This window comes from Aythya fuligula, chromosome 12 (genome assembly GCF_009819795.1).
Source record: "Aythya fuligula isolate bAytFul2 chromosome 12, bAytFul2.pri, whole genome shotgun sequence".
NCBI classification, from domain to species: Eukaryota; Metazoa; Chordata; class Aves; order Anseriformes; family Anatidae; genus Aythya; species Aythya fuligula.
In genome coordinates, this window is record NC_045570.1 from 8,939,507 (window position 1) to 8,957,012 (window position 17,506).

The window sequence follows — 17,506 nt, forward strand, 5'->3', positions numbered from 1 at the left end:
GTGGGGAGGGAAAGGGCATCAGGTGGGTGCTCAGGGGTCCTATGTGAGACAGGAGCAGGGAAACCCCTCAGGGACACTACTGGGGAGCTTACAGACCTCTTCTTCCTCTCACGCTGGACTTGTAGTATACTGTCATCAAACTGAGCTTTCTGCTCCTCCGTGAGGGCATCGTACTCCTCCTCATCCATCTCCTGGAGGTGTGCTTTCTCCCTCCTGGCAGCTTCCTCCTGCTCCCGTTCTTCCGCACAAGCCAGGGGAGGAATGGTTAGCGGCTGCAGGCAGAGCTGGCTGCTCTGGGTGAGCTGAGAGGGCTCAGAGCCCTGCCCAGCCCCAGCTGGACGTCCTGCCAGGAGGCAGTGGGCAGCCCAGACCCCTGCTCCGGCTGGAGAATCCCCCAAACCACTGCTGTGCCCTGCATGCCCTGTGTGGGGCTTAGACGCTCAGCCACAAGAGGGATTAAGGATTAAAACATCTCTTACAGGTTCCATCGACAACAACCAAATGGACACATGGATGAGGCCGAGGGCTTGAGAGAGAACATTTGAGGGGCACAGAGATGGTTCTCACCTTCCTGCTCTTTTGCAGCCGCCTCTCTGGCTTTCAAAGAGGCATAATCCTGGACGAGGTTCACGAAATAGATGTGAGGCCGGTTTCTGGCAGCTTTGAGCAGGCAGATGAGAGCAGACGCCATGCTGCCTGCAAAGAGGGTCTCCAGGCCATCAAACACCACTCCCTGGTAGCAGTCACTCAGCTGTGAATAACGCCAAAAAGGAAGAGAGAGTCAGTAGCAGCACGCATTAGGCTCTCAGCTTGGCAATCAAACCAAATGCTGACCATCAGCTTGGAGCTGATGCACCTGATGGCATCTGCAGCTTCACCCAAGGATGCTGCTGGCCACCCAGCACTCCCTCCAACAAGTCCCTGAAGGCATCCCCGTGCCTCTTTGCACCAGGGATGTTATCATTTGCCCCCCACCCTCCCGACCCCAAAGGCAGAGGAGAAATGCCATGCCTGCAGCCTTTCCGAGAGGATGGCCCCCAGCAAGTCCTCGGGAAGCACGCAGCTCATCAAACCCATCTCTCCTGCACCGCTGCCGCCGACGCTCAGCCACTGCTGTGAAGGAAAGCAGGGAAGCAGCGAGACGAGGTGAGAACTGGAGGAGCCCTGCAGTGTCAGACATCACAAGGAAAATAAAACACTTTGGAAAAGAGGCAGGCAGCTCCATCTGCTTGGAGCTGGGGTCTCAGCCAGCACAAAGCTTGAAAGGTCCCATGCATTACTGGTGTCATCACCCATGAGCCTGCCAGGTCCGTGTGCTGCTGTTTCTGGGACTGGGACCCGTGTCCATCCATCTTCCTCTTGCCTGTTGCTGCGCTCGCCCGGCTGCGGGAGCCGATGGAGTGCTGGCTGGCTTTGTCCCCAGAGCTGGACTGGCTCGTGGCCGGGCTGTGCCTGGCCTCAGTGCTGGGCTGCAAGCTGAGGGACGCCTCCGTGCTTTGACCTGTGGAGGAGACAGAAGCTCAGCAGGTAAAGCTGCTGGTAAAGTGCAGCGTTGGATAGTGGGCTTTCAAGGCAGAGAGGTTTAATGCACAGCCCTGTGTCCTTCCTACCAAACAGGGCGGTCTACATGCAGTACACACCGTTTGCATGGTAGCTCCCCTATGGATTGAGCCAAGGGTTGGCCACCCAGGAGCACCGTTTCCCTACCTTGCAGCCATCCTGCATTCTCCCCTGGGCACTGTAACACACAGCCGTGCCCCAGCTGCCATCAGCCATCTCCACTGGAGCAATATCTTCCTCGCTGGATATCCCAACCCATCCTGCCTTCTCCCTCACTTGGCAGTGCAAGTCCTCCCCTCCAGAGGCAGGGTCTGGCCTCACCCTGCACAGCTCACAGCACCAGCTGCCTGATAAAATACCCTAAAAGTTGCTGGTCTCGTGTGGAGAACAGCACACCATCCACGAGCCGCGTGACCCGGTAGCATATATAGGAAAAATCTCTGGAGAAAAGAGTTGATCTTCAGCATGTCTCTGATCTGAAGCTCCTCGGGGAGGCTATTCTTCCCTTTCTCTCATGTTTGTGAAACCACGCTCCAAGTCAGGCATCTAGTGCTTAATGAGCCACTTCAGAGGGCTTTTTCCTCGTTAAAACGGGCAGCAGTTCTGCCTGATGGCCGTGAGGAGCAGGGTGAATTCAGCTTTGAGGAAATATTAAAAAAAAAAATGAGAAAAATGCAGGTGCGCTTCACCACTCCTGGGAAAAAGGACATGTGCTAAGCAGCCCATGGGCAAGAATAAGCATCCCTGTGTGAGCCTTAACATAAAGAGATTCCACCTAACCAGTGATGATTTATGAGTTGGCTTTACACCTCTACACAGCACCCTAACAGAGCCGTTGGCTGGCAAACTTCTACTTCAGGGGAGGAAGAAGAAGCAGGTGGCTGGGGCAGCTTTCAGAGGCCTTACCGGCGTCCTCTGTCTCCTTGTGGCTCTGCTCTATGGCTGCCCTGAGGCACAGCTCCCGTGCACGAAGCCCCGCTGAGCTGCTCCTGTCGGAGATGGCTTCGGTCACCACCGAGTCGATGGTCAGGCAGGCTGCACCGTAGCGTCTGGAGAGGGCCACTGCTGCCGACGTCTTTCCTGGAGGGAGAGGAAGAATAGCGTGGTGACACTCACACTGAGTCACTCCTTTATGGGAAACCCAGAGAGAGGCAGCTTGGATGCACTTAGAAATATCCTCTGGGGATGGAGGGATCATGCCAAAGGGGGATCTTTGTCCTCTGTGGTTGCCTGAGTGCTCCACTCCTGTCCTAGATGTTTGGCAGCCTGTCCCAGAGGGCTCGTGCAACACCCAGGCATGGTTTGGGGTTAAGACATGGTTAAGGAGAAGGCTGGGGCTGTGTCATGCACAGTGGATCCAAGGTCTGCCCACTTCAGCCCACCAACCAAGCACCACGGCCCCCCGGGACACCCCTGGCCCAGTTCCCCCACTCCTTGCAGCTGAAGGCCACATCACACGTACCCGTCAGGGGTGCCCCGTGGATGATGATGACGATCCCTCTGCGGTTTTGGGCTGCACGGCCTTCTGCAGAGATGTCGAGGCCGAGGTGGCGGGCGATGGCCCTGCAGACGGGGCTGTCGTCCAGCTCTCCTGTAGCGTCCTTGCTGCTGGTGCTCTGCCAGTGCTCTGCCGGGCAGGATCGGGTACAGGAGTCAGCCCACTGCACGCCACCAGTCCTGGGCTTCTTCCCCGTCCCCTCAGGTCCCGGGAGAGGAGGATGCATGAAACAACGCCATGCATGGGGACTCCTCGTGCTCTCCCCTAAGGCTTGCTCAGGTTGGGGTCTGTCCTGAGCATTGCTGACGGTGTCCGGTCACACTATGGTAAGTGGGGTGGCAGAAAGGGGCCTTAGAGGACCAGGCCAAGTCTCCTCCCATGAACAGCTCCAAAGCCCCAGGGCTTTCTGAGTAAGCAGGGCACGCACAGAGCTCGACATTTCACAGAGGCCCAAGGGAGAGGCTTTCCTCCTCCAGGCTCCTTTGCCACAGAGCTGGGTGATTTAGGAATATTACGCCTGGCTGGGCTTTTAATTCTCCACAACAGCACTGTCAAAGAGCTCCAGCTCTGCCCTTAGGAGGTCACCAAAAGCTGCCTCAGCCACCATGGTCACACAGAGCGAGCACTGCCTTGCCAAGGAAAGGGAACAGCAACATCCCAGCAGCTCCTGGGGGCAGAGGTGCTCATTTGGCAAAGCTGGGGACAATTTCCCTTGCCTCTCCCTTGTCCCTGCACCAGACTCTTGTCAAGATCTTACAGACTTTGTGTGCAAAAGTGAAGATGTCATGATGCTGCAGTGGAGTGATGGGAGGTGATGCCAAAGACCTCCATGGAGGCCATTCTGCCTCAGTGGACAAAGAAGAGGCAAAGATCTTAGGGTCATTACCTGTCCAGCGCCTTTTCTCAAGACCTTCCGCCTCCTCTTCTCCCAATTCAGATTTAGAGTCTACCTTGGTGGACTGGTTTTCATCAAACATGGAGAAGGGAATGATGGAGCTGTGGGATGAGATGGTGTGCACGATCCCAGCAGAGTACTTCCCTCCTTGATCTGAGAGAGATTGGATGTCTTCAGCATTTACTGAGGAAGAAGGACACAGATGGTGAGGAACATGGCCAGGCAAGCTGCTCTTTGCCATTCGTCACTTTGCATGGCCACATGCAAAAAGGTGAAAAATTCCCCAAGAAGGGAGATGCCCGAGGCACATAGAAGCCTGTCCAAGATTCCTCTGCCCTTTGGGGAAGTTTGAGCTTGTGTTTTTGTTGTTGGGAAGGAGAAAATTTAAAATAGGATAGCTGGTAATGTTAGACTTGGCTGAAGAACTCATCCAATCTTATTCTTAGTGGTTAAGACACAAGAGGATCTTCTGGTTATTTAGAGGGTATTTCCCAGGCCATGGCAGGCAGGGATGAGCTTGCTGTGGCTGCACTCAGAGCTGGTAGCAGATGTAGGTCACAAACCAGACTTTCACCCCAGAATCCCTCCATCGAGCACAAATGCTTGAAGCCTGCCTCCATGGAGAAAGAGTTCATGGATACGTGTGCTGGTCCCCCTGCTGTGCCCACACGCAGGGCAGGCAGTGCCAGAGCCTCACCATTGTCCTGGCCTGCTGGTTCCCCAGGCTTGGGCTTCCCCTGCTCATCCTGCAGCCTCTTCTGCTCCTGGTAGTACTCCAGCACCTCTGGGGGCAGCTTCTCACCAGGGGCACGCGGAGGCAGCAGCAGGGTGTTGTGGCAATCGTACTCCTTCAGCACCCGCAGAATCTGTGCATGTGGGGAAGAGAAACCAGCCCTTACATGAAGACCTCCATTACATGAACTGCTTTCCCAGCCAACCTAGATCTTCTCCCTTGATCCTTCCACCCATCGTAGACTAATCAAGATCCTCCAAAGCCTGCCAGCCACCAGTGGGGACTGCATCCATCCTCCTGCCATGATCTGAAGCACTGTGAAGCCATGGCAGCACGCACATGGGGCTCAGGCCTTCTCACCTGCTCCTCGGCGAGGTACTGCTGGTCGAACTCCAGGGAGTAAAACTCAATGGGGAACTCACACGGGTTCTTCACCACCACTGTGCCCTCCGCCCCGCTGCTGTACGGCAGCACTGGTCCCAGCTCAAGCAGTGGGGGGTTGAACTCCAGCTGTGGCTCCAGCCCGTGCCCCGAGACCGGCAGCTGGAAGTGCTGGCTGCTCTGGCAGATGTTAACCTTCAGCTCGCTTCTGTAGGATCTCTGGAAGGAGAGAAGGGCAGAAGGCTCCTACAGGTAGTCCCAGGTGACAGAGACTCCGATTCAACCCTTGCTCCAAGGTTGGGGTGTTACTGGTACTTCTGAGGTGAGTGGAAAACACATTTATTCATAGTGGGGGGGTTCTACAGCACACAGCATCTGCATGCTGCTCTGGGTGCTTGGGGTGAAGCAGGAGTGCAGTACAACTGGGTGCCCTGGTGTCAGGTGGATCTAAAATAGTCGGTCAAATGCTTTCAGCTAGTCACACAGGAGTGCAATGCCCAGGAGCAAGGTCCTCAGGAGCAGGCTCCTGCAGGCCCAGGAGCTGCTTCACCTCCTTGCTGAGGTGATGATGCCCAGACATAGAGTTATCAGGCACACGTCAGCTATATGACAGAGGAAGATGGGCTCTTGCTGGCTAGGAGCAATGCTGCTGGGTGCCTGGCTCTGCTCAAAGCCAGAGGTGAGCTGATTACATCTCAGCTAGCAACTGCAGCATCCCTGGGGCCGTTTCCAGGCACATGAACACCCATGTACATACTGACACACGCTGTCAGGCTCCAAGTCATGGTGATCAGGTGAAAGCTCTATTTTGGGAAGGCAAAATACAGTGGTGGAGGCTGACTTTGTGCCCTGCTCCCTATGCTGGGCTCTCACTACCTCACTGCCCATCCTGTGGCAGACACCTGCCCCTCTCACCTCTTCTGTGGGTGAAAACCTGACCCGCACGTTGCATCGCTGCCCCAGCGCGAGGTCTCCAGCCAAGGGCAGTGCCTCAAAGACGCAGGGCTTGGCCTTCGCCTCCTGCTGCAGCTTCCGACGTACGCTTGCTGGCAAATGCTTGTCCACCTGGGCACAGAAACCAACCCCATGGCAGGATCTGCAAGGACAGACCCACCATTCCTGCACTGCCCCAGTGCTGAGGACAGGGAGGCTCCATCCTCAGAGGAGGAGGAAGGGGTAGAGGTGGCAAACAAGTGCAGCACCAGCCAGGGAACTGGTCCAGGTGAACCAGTCTCACTCTGTCCCCTCCATGAACTGTAGCCCAAGTGCTCAGTCAGTTACAGGGGAAGGAAAGGCAAGAGAGGCCAAGGAGACACAGCTGAGAAGCTACATGTTGTGTTGTCATTGCTTTACCTTCTTAACAGGCTCTGTTATGGTGATGAACCATTTACAGGGGACCTGGAACTGATTGTGGAGCTGGATGGTTTCTTCCCGACACTGCCCACACTGCACACTGCAGAACTCCAGCCTGTCCCTGGAGAGGCTGAGGGACGGCAAAGTCACCGTGGCACGAAGGCAGATGTGAAACGTGGGGCCTCCTGCTACCTAGCGAGGAGCAGAGCATCCAGCTGAGAGCACAGACAAGACCCACTGCTGTGTCCCCTCCAAGGTGGGCCCCCAAAAAAGGTGGCATGGGCACAGGAGCGTGTGGTACCTTGATGGGCAGGAGCACGTCCACTGCTCCCAGCGGCACGCTGGCGCTCTGCGGGTCGAAGCGCACCTCGAAAGTCTCGGTCTCGCAGTACGGCAGGTTCCTCACACGGTCCAGCTCCACAGTGAAACCTTCAAGAGATGAAAATAAAGCAGCTGAGACACACAAGAGACAGGAAATGTGGCCCCAGCATGCTACGGCCATACAGGTGTGGATGCTCTGTGAAGTTCTTTTTGTTCCCTGATGACAACTTGGAGGAGGCACCTGACCATCTCAGGCACTCATGGTTTGATGGAACTACAGCTTTACCTCAAACCCTGATTTGGAAGCCTCCTTTGACACAACAGAGGACCTCACAAGCTGTTTCCTCAATTAAGGACCAAGAGAAGTGTTTTGGCACTTGGAACTGTACACCAAACCACTTCTGAACCACAAAGGGTCCCTCTGTTTGCAACACAAGCCCACAGAGTGCCCAAAGCCTCAGGTGGTGCTCGTGGCACCCAAGAGCAGGAGATGCTGAGAGGTGACTGAGGTGATGGGGCCACCTCACCCCTGTAGCAAAGCATTAGGGCAGTCAGGGACAGGCCAGGTCTCTGGCCAGAAGAACTCAGGCTCGAAAGCACCAGGCATGGTGTCCTGAGGAGGAACAAGCTGTACGTGAAGCATCTCCAGCCCTGGTTACCTGTGTCACGCAGGACCCGTCCATCTGCGTGGAAGGACACTGGGAACTGCCCGGTGTTGGTGACTTTCACAATGTGCGTGGGGATGTTACCGAGAACGACGTAGCCAAAGTCCAGGATGTACTCGGGCAGCTGGGCTCTGAAAGCAGGAATAAGCAGGAACCCTCAAACCAGAGCTAGCAATGAGGCCTTACAACAAAAGGAAATATGTTCAAAAGGGAATAAGTGTGTGTGGATACTGGTCACAGCCCCTCTGCTACAAAAAGCTGTTGCAGATAAGTGCACTGGACCTCCAATGGTCTTGGTGGAGTTGGTGGTACAGACCACGTATGAAATTGCTCCAGGATCTTGTAATAAGACTTGGCCCCACAGAAAACCTTCACCAACCACCTGTATCCCCAAAGCAGCACCAGTAAACACAGTAACCAACAAGAGTTGTGGGAAGGTCTTTTTCTAGAGCAATCTCACTCAGGGAAACACAAAAATGAGCTGTTTTGCAGAGTGTCTCCTTCCTCAGCCATTTGTTGGATGAATGACACCAACTGTGAGTTGCTTCTTCCAGAGGTTCCATGGTGCCCACAGTGCCTGGGTGGGGTTAATGGTCTGCACTGGAGACCCCTTAGGGCTAAGAATGGAGCCTGTGTGGAGCTGAGCACCTCCAAATCTCATGGGTGGTACTGCAGAGGGGATGACACTCAGGCATCCACACATCAAATCCCTCAGGATCAGGACCTCCTGGAGTCCTCAGCTCATCCCAGCTCTGCAGGAGCTCTCAGGAGCAGAGGAGCACCGCTGGGTGTTACCCTCAGGGCACCCCGAGATGGGGACCAGGATCCCCCACTGACCTGAGGAGCCTCCGACGAGCACGCTGGTCAAAGACCGCATCCTCGGGGGGACAGGAGGCAATGAGCTCCTGCTGCTCCAAGGTGTGTTCTTCTATGAGCATCTCCTCCATCCGCATCTGCAGCCGTGTGTTGAGCTGAGGGGAGCAAAGACAGAGGTTGGCAAAGGTCCTTCCCCAGCCCAGCCTGCTCTTGTTGAGAGGGGAGATGAGGTCCTCCTGTCTCAGGGTCTGCAGTGCCTCCTGCTCCCTTCGCCAGGACCTTATGTCAAAGGAAATGAACTCAGCATCTTCGCCTGCCCGGTCTCTATTATAAAAGCTGATCTGGCCAGACAAACATGCAGACAAGCCAGGAACCTCGTGGCGCTCAGTCGGTGCCACAGCATCTTGGACAAAAGCTCTCTGGAGACAGGAGCCACTACAAAGCTGGTGCTTTTGGAGATGAAGCTCCCAGCACAAGCCCAGGGCACCGTCAGGCTGCTGGCCCCAGGTTCCTTCACTCGAGTTTCCCCCTGCCAAGTTTCCTACCTGCTCCAACAGCACGCAGTGGCACCGTGCTTTCAACACTCTCTCATCCAAATAACAAATGCAGCAGGAGAAGGGTCTGTGAACTGGCCTGGAAGCCTGTGGCAGCTCAGGAGTGGGGGGCAGCAGGGATGCAGGACTGCTGCTGCAGATGTGCTCACTAGGAACCCAAACCCCACCCTCTAGCAGGACACTTGCAAGGTGGGCAACCTGAGCAACCCCCCGGGATGATGCTGGGATGACGCATGGCCAGGAAGGTCCCAAGTGCTGGTGGGACATGCACGGCTCTGCTGCAGGTGTGGGGTACAGCAGGAGGGTGGCATGTGCCACACAGAGCAGCAGCCATTCTCACCACTGTGCTCGAGTCATCCATGGGCAGCTCAGTGGCCGTGGTCTCCCCCAGGACAATGGCTTCATCTCTTTGTTCGTCCTTCTCCATCTTTTCTTTTGCCTCCTGGAGGACTTTCTCATATTTTTCATGTCCTGAAGAAAACATCCAACAAATAGAGGTGTGGGCACAGGGCCAATCCCATTTAAGCTGGGAAGCCCCTCTCCTCTCCCCTGATGTTGTCCTCTCTGCCAGCAGGCTGGGGCAGGTGGATGCTGCTCTTCCTCTCTGATTTGGGATGCTCACTTCTACCCACCATCCTCCCCACACAGGAACACATCATCCCCCACAGTGTGATGCAAATCTGCCCCTGCCAAAAGCCCTGCTGCTCTGTGTTACAGCTTTCCCAAGCATTTCTGTCCAGCTATCATCTTTCCAGCCAACAGATATGCTGGCAAGCTCTGCAGGATGCTCCTTGGGGCAAAGCCACATGGCCTCCTCTGCTAGAGACTCAAGAAGAAGGCAGAGGGCTGAGCATCGGGGGCTGACACCCCTGAAACCTCCAGACTTGGTGTGAGCTGGGCGTACAACATGGGAGAAAAACAGGAGATGTTCCTGAGGCCAGGGACAGCGCTTACCTTTGATATTCCTGGGCAGATCCAAGTAGATCCTGGGAAAGCTCCCCTCTCCTTTCAGGGTGAATTTCTCTGGCTCCAGGTGACCCACTTGGATCTGGAAAGTCTTGCAGAAGACTCCAGGCACTCCCGGCAGGTAAGAGACTTTCAATACTTGCTCCTTGCCAGGTCCGATGTAACCCTGCAGGGTGTGGGACAAGAGGGGGGCTTGGCGATGGGCAGCTGCTGGGGCTGATGCCGTTGAAGACTCAGCTGTGCCTTCAGAAGCTCGCAGCAAGAGGGCATCAGCGTGTCATCCTTGTAGGAGACGGGTAGGAGGAAATGGGAGAAACTAGAGCCCTTTGGGCCACTTCTTCCTAGAGGGGCATGGATGGGGAGCACTGCTCCAGCTCGGAGATAACCACACAGCATGCAGGAGCTGGGAGGAGAGATGCTCCTAGAGCAGCCTGCTCCTGCACAGAGCCCCGTGCTGCATCCCACTGCCCTGCACTCCTCTCCTCCTTGGCTGCCCCACAAAGCTCCTGCGGAGCAGCACAACTGGAGCCCGAGGGACCTGCATCAGGGCTTCCGATTTCTGGCAAAGGAGCTGCATGCCCGAGCAAGAGAGCAGCCAAAATACACAAAATGCACGAGCTCAGACATCACTACTGGGGCATGGGATGGGTCTGGACCCAAAAAATAGCCAGGAAAGAGGAGGAGGAGGTGCTGGAGATGCACAGAGGTTAACGCAGGTCCCCCATTTCTGTTGTGTGGGGGCAGGACAGCTCGTGAGGGACAGACTGGTGCCTTCAGGCAGCTCCCCTCCCCTGGGGTCCCACAGCAGCTGGGACAGGTGTGGGACACGATGCAAAACACCAGCTTGGTGTGGTGCTGCCAGCAGCCAGGGAGGAGAAGGAGCTGAGCTGGCAGCGAGGGCTCCTGCTCAGCGCATGGGAAGGAGCCTTCAGCCTCACCTGGCTGGGACAGGCAGGGACAAGGGGGAGACCTGCAAGGAGCCCACACCATGCGGCTCCAATGCCAGCACAGACAGAGAGCTCAGCAGCCGGGGCTGAGAGCTGCCAAGTCCTTTGTGCAGAGCCTCCTGCCCCCATAAGGGGCTCAAACAGGACTTGACCTTCCGTCCCTAAGCAGCTTACAGCCCTCGCTGCTGGCTGGTTTGGTGTTTGGGTTTTCTTTTTCTCCTTTTTTTCTTTATAACCCCTCTCCCAGACAGCAGGACATGGGGCCGGGGTGCTACCCCTGCACTCACCGTGCTGGGCAGGACCAGGGGCACACCGGGCAGAGGGCTGTCTGCGGGGGCCGTGCTGGGGCTCAGCACCTGGTACTTGAATCCCACCTTCCCGCTGTTCTGCAGGGTGAGCTCCGCTTCCGTGACTTCATTAAACAGCTGGAGATAGGACAGAAGACAGGAGCTTACCTACAATGGTAGGACGATGTTAACCTGGGGAACCTGCAGCCACAGGACCCAGGAACAGATAGATACCTGTGAGGACTCACAGGGATGCAACAGCAACCCCGTAAAGCTCAGCAACAAAGAAAGCAAGGAGGATGCAAAGTCCTCTGCACTTTAAGGCATCATCTGTCAGATGGCTGAGGCACCAAAGAGGAGGACTCCTTCCCCTAGAAGCTGTTCTTGCCCCCTTGCTTTAGGGCAGGGCATGGCCAATCATCTGCTGCTCCTATCTAGTGAGCAGCCCTCAGCTAGCATGAGGAACCTGCTTTGCAAAGACCCCTTCAGCCCCCAGTACCCATCTCCAGTGAAATTTGCTCCTCAGGGCTTCCTCTGCTTCTCAGGTTGCTCTGCAGGAAGCAGAGCTGCTTTGGGACCAGCCAGGGCCAAAAACTCCACCAAAATCAGACAGATCTGGGCAGCTGCCCTGGTCAGCAGTGCCAAAACCCAGCGGCTGCTCTCTTGGTCATTGCCCCACCACTTAGCTGCAATATTTCATTTATTCTTGGCTAAGTGGCACATGCATTGCAACACCTGGATGGGCACCTGTCTGCAAGCCAGCAGCAACAGCAAAAAGGGAGACCCGGGGCAATTCAACCAGGGCCAACAGCCAGAAGTATCTGAGGGGGTTTAAACTGAAAATAAGGCAAGCAGGGGATATTTGGGGAAATTCTCTCCCTCTACACTGACTGGGAAGTTCAAGTTAACTTCCTGCCTGGTTTCTTTTGTTGCTTGATCAAGAGCATTAGAAAAGAGCATCTCCTTGGGCCTCAGCTGTTAGGAGCTTCAAGACCAGGAGCGGCTGCGGTACCTGCAGCCCGCAGTCGATCTCTCTGATGTCGAAGAGGTAGCTGAGGAGCGAGGCCTCCCCGCTGAGTGCCACCTCGTAGGTCGGGCCTCCCTCCACCTCGCACAGCGCCGTGACGTGGGCGACCAGGTTGGCGTGGCCGAAGAAGGTGATGGTGACCCGCTGGCTCTCGCCGGGCTGCAGCACGCCGTACAGCGGCAGGATGTCAAAGACCTAAAGGAAGGGGAAATCAAGATCTGGAAAGCCAGGATGGATACAGAGAAGCCACCTGGCCCTTGGGCTCTGGAAAGAGGCTGGAGCTCCACGGCCTCAGCTTGGAGTGAAGGACATGGCTGGAGGGGCCCTCAAACAGGCAAAACTCATCCTAGCCTCCTCCTGCATCCACTCCACTTCCAAGGAGCGACCATGGGAAAGCCTTCTCGCACGCTTGCTATTTAATTCACTAATTAATATGGTGCATTAATGTAATGTGGGAGGTCTGGCAGAAAGATTTCTCTCTGTGCCTTTAGAGGCAGCTTTTACTCCCTCTGGAGGAATGTGAGACTTGGAGGCAACTCCTCGGGGAGGACTCCAGCCCAGCACGCGGGCCCTCGTCCTTCCCATCCTCTCTTGGATTCGCACGCTGCTCTCTGGGGAGATGGCACAGGAAAACCCACCGCAGAAAACTTATTATCAATGCCCGCTTGATTAACTCCAACAGGATGAATAACCCTGCCCCAGCTGCTGTGCAGGGGAGAACCTTGGCCAGCCCTAGGACGTGTCCTGCACAGCCTTTCTGGGCTGTGATGCTGTGCTCGGGGCACGAGGCCACTCCAAGAAGCACCGGGGCCATCGGTGTGCCACGCTGGAAAGGTGGAAGGCAGGCAGGCAGGGCAGGTACCCTCTTACCTCCTCCACACCCAAGGTGAGGGGCTCGCTCTCCACAAACTCCATCAGGTCCTTGATCTCCACCTGGCTCTGAGACTCCGCAGCACTTGCCAGCTCCTCGGCAGCACATGGCAGCAGCTGGAAAATGCCCCCCGGGAGCTGCAGCAGGCTGTACCCAACGCTTGGTCATGGCAAAGACCTCGAGGGGCCTTTTGCACCCACTGCAGGCAGACCAGACACAGGCTGTGCAACACAGCACCCCCAGGTTTATTCCTGCAATTGTCATTTAGTGTTTCCCCTGCCCAGGACAGCTCCCCTTCTCCCCCTCACTCAACACTTCAACACCAGGCTTGTGCCCTACAAGGGAAGATCTGGGTTGGGCATCACCTTCAGGGTGAGCCAGTGGAAGCCATCCAGTCCCCTCTGCCGCCTCCCCAGCAGCAGACCATGGACTGCTCATGTTCAAACACTGCCCAAAGACCACCCTGAGCCCCCAAACCCACAGGTTAGGGTTTCCTTGACAAAAGTAGGAACAGCTGCAAGCAGCATGTATCAAAAACTGAAAGATAAGGACTTGGGAAGTGCTTGGGCAGAACTATCCCACTTCAGGAGGTGCTTAGGTTTCATCTCGTGTGCTCTTCAGAGCTGAAAATCTTCACTGCGGAGTTCTTCTTGAACATCCCCACCCCGAACAAAGCAGCCGAGATGGTTTTCCATCTCACAGATGGTTCTCTGTGGTATTTAACCTCAAAAGCAGTGTCTTTCAGAAGGAGCCTCATCCCTGGGCTTTTGACCCCTGTTTATAAATGAGGGCTTTGTAATTGCTCTTGAAGTTGAAGAACATGTGCTTCTTCCCTGACGTGAACAAGTGCTTCGTGCTGTGGTCTCAACTTCAGCAGTAGCTGCAGGAGTATTTCTGGGACATCCCCAGTCCCAATTAGAGGCTCAGTCTCCCCAGCAGATAAAGCACAGGGGTGGGCTGAGTTTTCTCACAGTCTTCTTCTCAGGAAGAAATTGCAAGATTTGCACTACCTCAATACACTTTACAAAGCATACTTTTTTTTTTTTTTTTTTTTTTTCTTTTCTTTTTGGCCTTGTGTAGTTTAGTTTTTGGTCAGTTACAGAGCTTTCAGCAAACACACAACCACTGCTGCTTGCTTTAGCAGTGCAGGGCTCCGAGCACAGCTCTCTGCCCTTCCCCTTAGCCCTGAAGGAGGCAATAGTGGGATTATTTCATTTCCAGCCCTGCCTAAACCTCTCCATATCCATGGCCCTTGATACAGACATGCCTCTTGGTTTCAACACCCTTTCTGTCATCCTCATGTTTTTAAAGCTAGCAAAGCTTTGCCAAGTGTGCATTCCCAAAGGAACCACTTTAGAAGTTAGAAAGGTTCCACTTTAGAAGTGGAACCACTCCACTTCTAAACTTATATTTCCCTTCTCCCCAGGAAGGCCGTGCAGATACTGCCTTGATGTGTTGACATGGGCAGAAGATAAAACTGCAGAACAGATCTGAGGCAACTTTGGATATTACTTGGCCATGTCCACTTGGATTTCCTTGCTTTGCCTGTGCATACATGGCATTTCCTGAACCTCTCATGCTTACTCACATCCTTTTTTTTTTTTTATTGCCCAGGCTGCAGACCAAGGTGCCAGCCCCCACCACCACAGAGGTCAGCCTCTAAAGCAGCAAGGCTCACCAGCAAGGGCAGCAAACCAAAACCAATTCCCAAAACCAGGAGACACCAGCCTTTGCCCACAACTCCTTGTTGTAGAAAAGCATTAATCTGCTCTGTGGCTGTCACAGCAATACCCACAGGGGGAAGCAACACAGGTGGTGGGTCTACAGAGAAATCTACCTCTGCCTCCAGCGAGTCCTCTGCATCTGCTGGCTCTTGGGCAGGGTCTTCTGCTGCTCCCATGGCCTGGGCTGACTCCTTCACAGCCACGGACCTGTAGCTGCTTGCTGTGGATGCCGAGGGCTCCACCGTGGCTCCCTCCTCCTGCGGTGGTTCAGGTTGGATGAAATGTTTAGGTACCGGAGGGCTGAACCTGGAAAATAAAATGGTTGAACATGGACCTGCAGTGGGAAGGAGGAAAGCCTGCGTAAGATGGATGAGCCCACGTGGCCCCTTGGCAGGATGCTGGGGATGAGCCTGGTGGCCGTGAGCAGGTCAATGCTGATGAGCACCAAAGCACCAGCAGCAATTAGCACTGTGGGGAAGAAAGCTTTGGTCATCTTTAACCAACACACTGCAAATCTTGTGTGGTGATTCAGCTCCTGACATGTTATGGGCATTCCCCATCCAACAGTGTGATCACCCAGCAGTTTCTGAACACAAACTGCTCGAGGAATGGGTTGGGAAATGATCCAGCAAACCAGCTCAGGGGCTCATTTAAGAGATGGATTCGGGTTTATAGTTTGACCAGCGACTGTCAATAAATGTATATGGTTCAAAGTTTCTAAATAATCCCAGAGGATTTAGATTATGTTCCCTGTTTTAAACCACAGTAAGCACTTGTGGCAGCTCTGCTCTGGCTTCCAACACCACACGAATAGACAGATGCTCTCCACAGACAAACCAGGCAGGTTTGAGCTGCAACCTTGGCTGCTTCATTCCTAGATAGGATCTTAGTGCCCCCCTTTAATAAATCTCTGCCTGGTGAGTATCTGGCTACTGTCTACACCTGGTGTTTGCTCCTGGATTGGAAGTTTTCCACCACCCCAGAGAGGTCCCACCTGCCTCAGCCTTTGGGTGGACTTGGGGCCTCACCAAGACCCCGGCAATGTCCGAAGGGCAGCAAAAAGCAGGGCCGGAGGGCAGGGAAGCATTTGCTTGCCCCGCACAGCAATGCCCATCCATGGCCCCACCTGCACAGAGCTCTCTCCCCGAGCTGTGGCACCCCAGTACATGTTGGGGTTTGCTGGTGGGAGCCCCTGGAAGCCCCCCAGTGCCGCACCAGTTCAGCACATTGCCTCCAAAGTGCCAGCCACGATCCATCCTGGCCAGGAAATGAAACCACGTCTCGGAGCTGCTTGAGATAAATACTGCGAGTTAATAACAACTCCTGAGGAGAGGTAAAGCCCTGAGATAGAAAATCCATAATCATTTATTAAATTACCTTTAGTTCTATAGAATGGTTTGAGGCAACTTCACAGGACCGCGGTGCCTAGACAACAACAACATTTTTCACGCTAAAGCAGGAGCCCTCTGGGAGCCCGGGAGATGATGTGATTAGCGAGCCCTGCTGTGGAGAGGCACAAAGCGCAGCCAGGGACTCTTTCCAGTGGGGGAAAGCCAAAATGAATGAGAAGTGGAAGGCAGGGAGCTACACGCACCCCAGGAAGGCGAGGTGTCCACAGAAAGCTGCTGTATTTCTGCTTGTTGGGATAAGGAGCCTTCCCGAAGGAGAGGCAGCTGTCTCAGGAAAGCAGAAAGAAGGGGCAGAGGGGTCGGTAACCTTCTGGCTCTGTATCTCCCACCCCATAAGCACATCCTCCACCCAGCGCTTCCAGGCTGCCCCACTGCACTGGGGGGAGAGCAGCTCAAGCCGCCTGTGGAACAAAGCGTGGGGATGCGATGGGAGCAGAGCTAGATGGGCACCAGGGAGAGAGAAGGGCCAGGACAGCACGGTGCCCCGCTGCGAGAGGTTAGAAATAAACCTCAGCCTGCCGGGACACAGCTTCACACTGCTTCCCACACCCTCCTCCCGAAATAGAGGAGCTAGAAGTCACACCGCTGCCGCTAACTCGACGCGAAGACGCAGGCGGGGTAGCGTGAGCCCGCCGGCTCAGGCTGTGCAAGAGCTGTGAGCATCGGGACAGGCACCCCAAAACTGCACTTCCCCAGAGCCACGGGTGGATGCGAGCGAGCCCCCTCTTTCAGGAGGGCTCAGTTGCAGAGTTCTGCTCCTCCTCACTGCACTGGAGCAGCAAGAGAGGAAACTAAAACCGTGAAGAGTATTTCTTTGCTGGGATAAATTCATTTTCTCAGCTGTTTACAGAGCCTATTGAAATTCAGACAAGGTGAGACAGAAGAGAGCAGCAGCACCGCCACAAGATGCGATGTCTCCAGCTCCTGTTCTGCGTGTGCAGGGCTCGGCGTGCATCAGGATGCAGCGAGTGGTCCAGGGACATCCCACTGTGACCGAGTTTTAATTAACTTACAGTTAATATGTGGTATTAGCAGACACTTTACTTCTTTGAGTCAAGAAGGTCACTTTTGAGAGGTGAGGGAGAATTTTGATGTGTATTTTTTTCTATATATATTTTTTTGAGGGATTCTGTTCCCACAGAGCAGCGCGCCACATTCCCGTGGCCACAACCAAAGCTCCCCAGCACCTTTCAGAGGGAACCACGGGATTTGATTTGTGGGCACACCGAGAGTCCTCATCTCCTGCTGAGAAAGATTTGGTGCACGTGAAAACACCCAAAACCTCAACTGACCCATCACTTCCCACGAGAAAAATGGGAGAGGGTCTTGAAAGCTCCTTCTGCCCTAGCTTCTGCCTCTCTCCACGCATTTGTGCAGGACCTTGCCAGGCTTGCAGGCTGCAGGCACGATTGCTCCTCAGCCCCCTCAGTCCTACCCCCACCGTGTTGAGCCTGGGCAGTGCCAGGCATCAGTGCCAGCAGCAGGTCTCACCCTGCTTG

The 17,506-nt window shown here is 54.9% G+C and overlaps 1 protein-coding gene across 1 annotated transcript in view; it reads right to left on the bottom strand.

Moving 5' to 3' along the window:
* HYDIN (HYDIN axonemal central pair apparatus protein) overlaps window positions 1–17,506 on the bottom strand; it is a 111,956-nt gene that overhangs the window by 26,687 nt on the left and 67,763 nt on the right. Inside the window, exons 23-42 of the mRNA XM_032195647.1 lie at window positions 14,712–14,904; window positions 12,874–12,990; window positions 11,989–12,198; window positions 10,977–11,114; window positions 9,731–9,908; window positions 9,117–9,247; window positions 8,244–8,377; window positions 7,401–7,537; window positions 6,722–6,849; window positions 6,421–6,612; window positions 5,983–6,132; window positions 5,047–5,286; window positions 4,651–4,819; window positions 3,945–4,136; window positions 3,023–3,187; window positions 2,467–2,640; window positions 1,293–1,501; window positions 1,012–1,164; window positions 568–751; window positions 97–238 (exon numbers count right to left, since the gene is read on the bottom strand). Coding sequence (XP_032051538.1) covers window positions 97–238; window positions 568–751; window positions 1,012–1,164; window positions 1,293–1,501; window positions 2,467–2,640; window positions 3,023–3,187; window positions 3,945–4,136; window positions 4,651–4,819; window positions 5,047–5,286; window positions 5,983–6,132; window positions 6,421–6,612; window positions 6,722–6,849; window positions 7,401–7,537; window positions 8,244–8,377; window positions 9,117–9,247; window positions 9,731–9,908; window positions 10,977–11,114; window positions 11,989–12,198; window positions 12,874–12,990; window positions 14,712–14,904 — 3,336 coding nt within the window. The remainder of the gene's footprint in view (window positions 1–96; window positions 239–567; window positions 752–1,011; window positions 1,165–1,292; window positions 1,502–2,466; window positions 2,641–3,022; window positions 3,188–3,944; window positions 4,137–4,650; window positions 4,820–5,046; window positions 5,287–5,982; window positions 6,133–6,420; window positions 6,613–6,721; window positions 6,850–7,400; window positions 7,538–8,243; window positions 8,378–9,116; window positions 9,248–9,730; window positions 9,909–10,976; window positions 11,115–11,988; window positions 12,199–12,873; window positions 12,991–14,711; window positions 14,905–17,506) is intronic.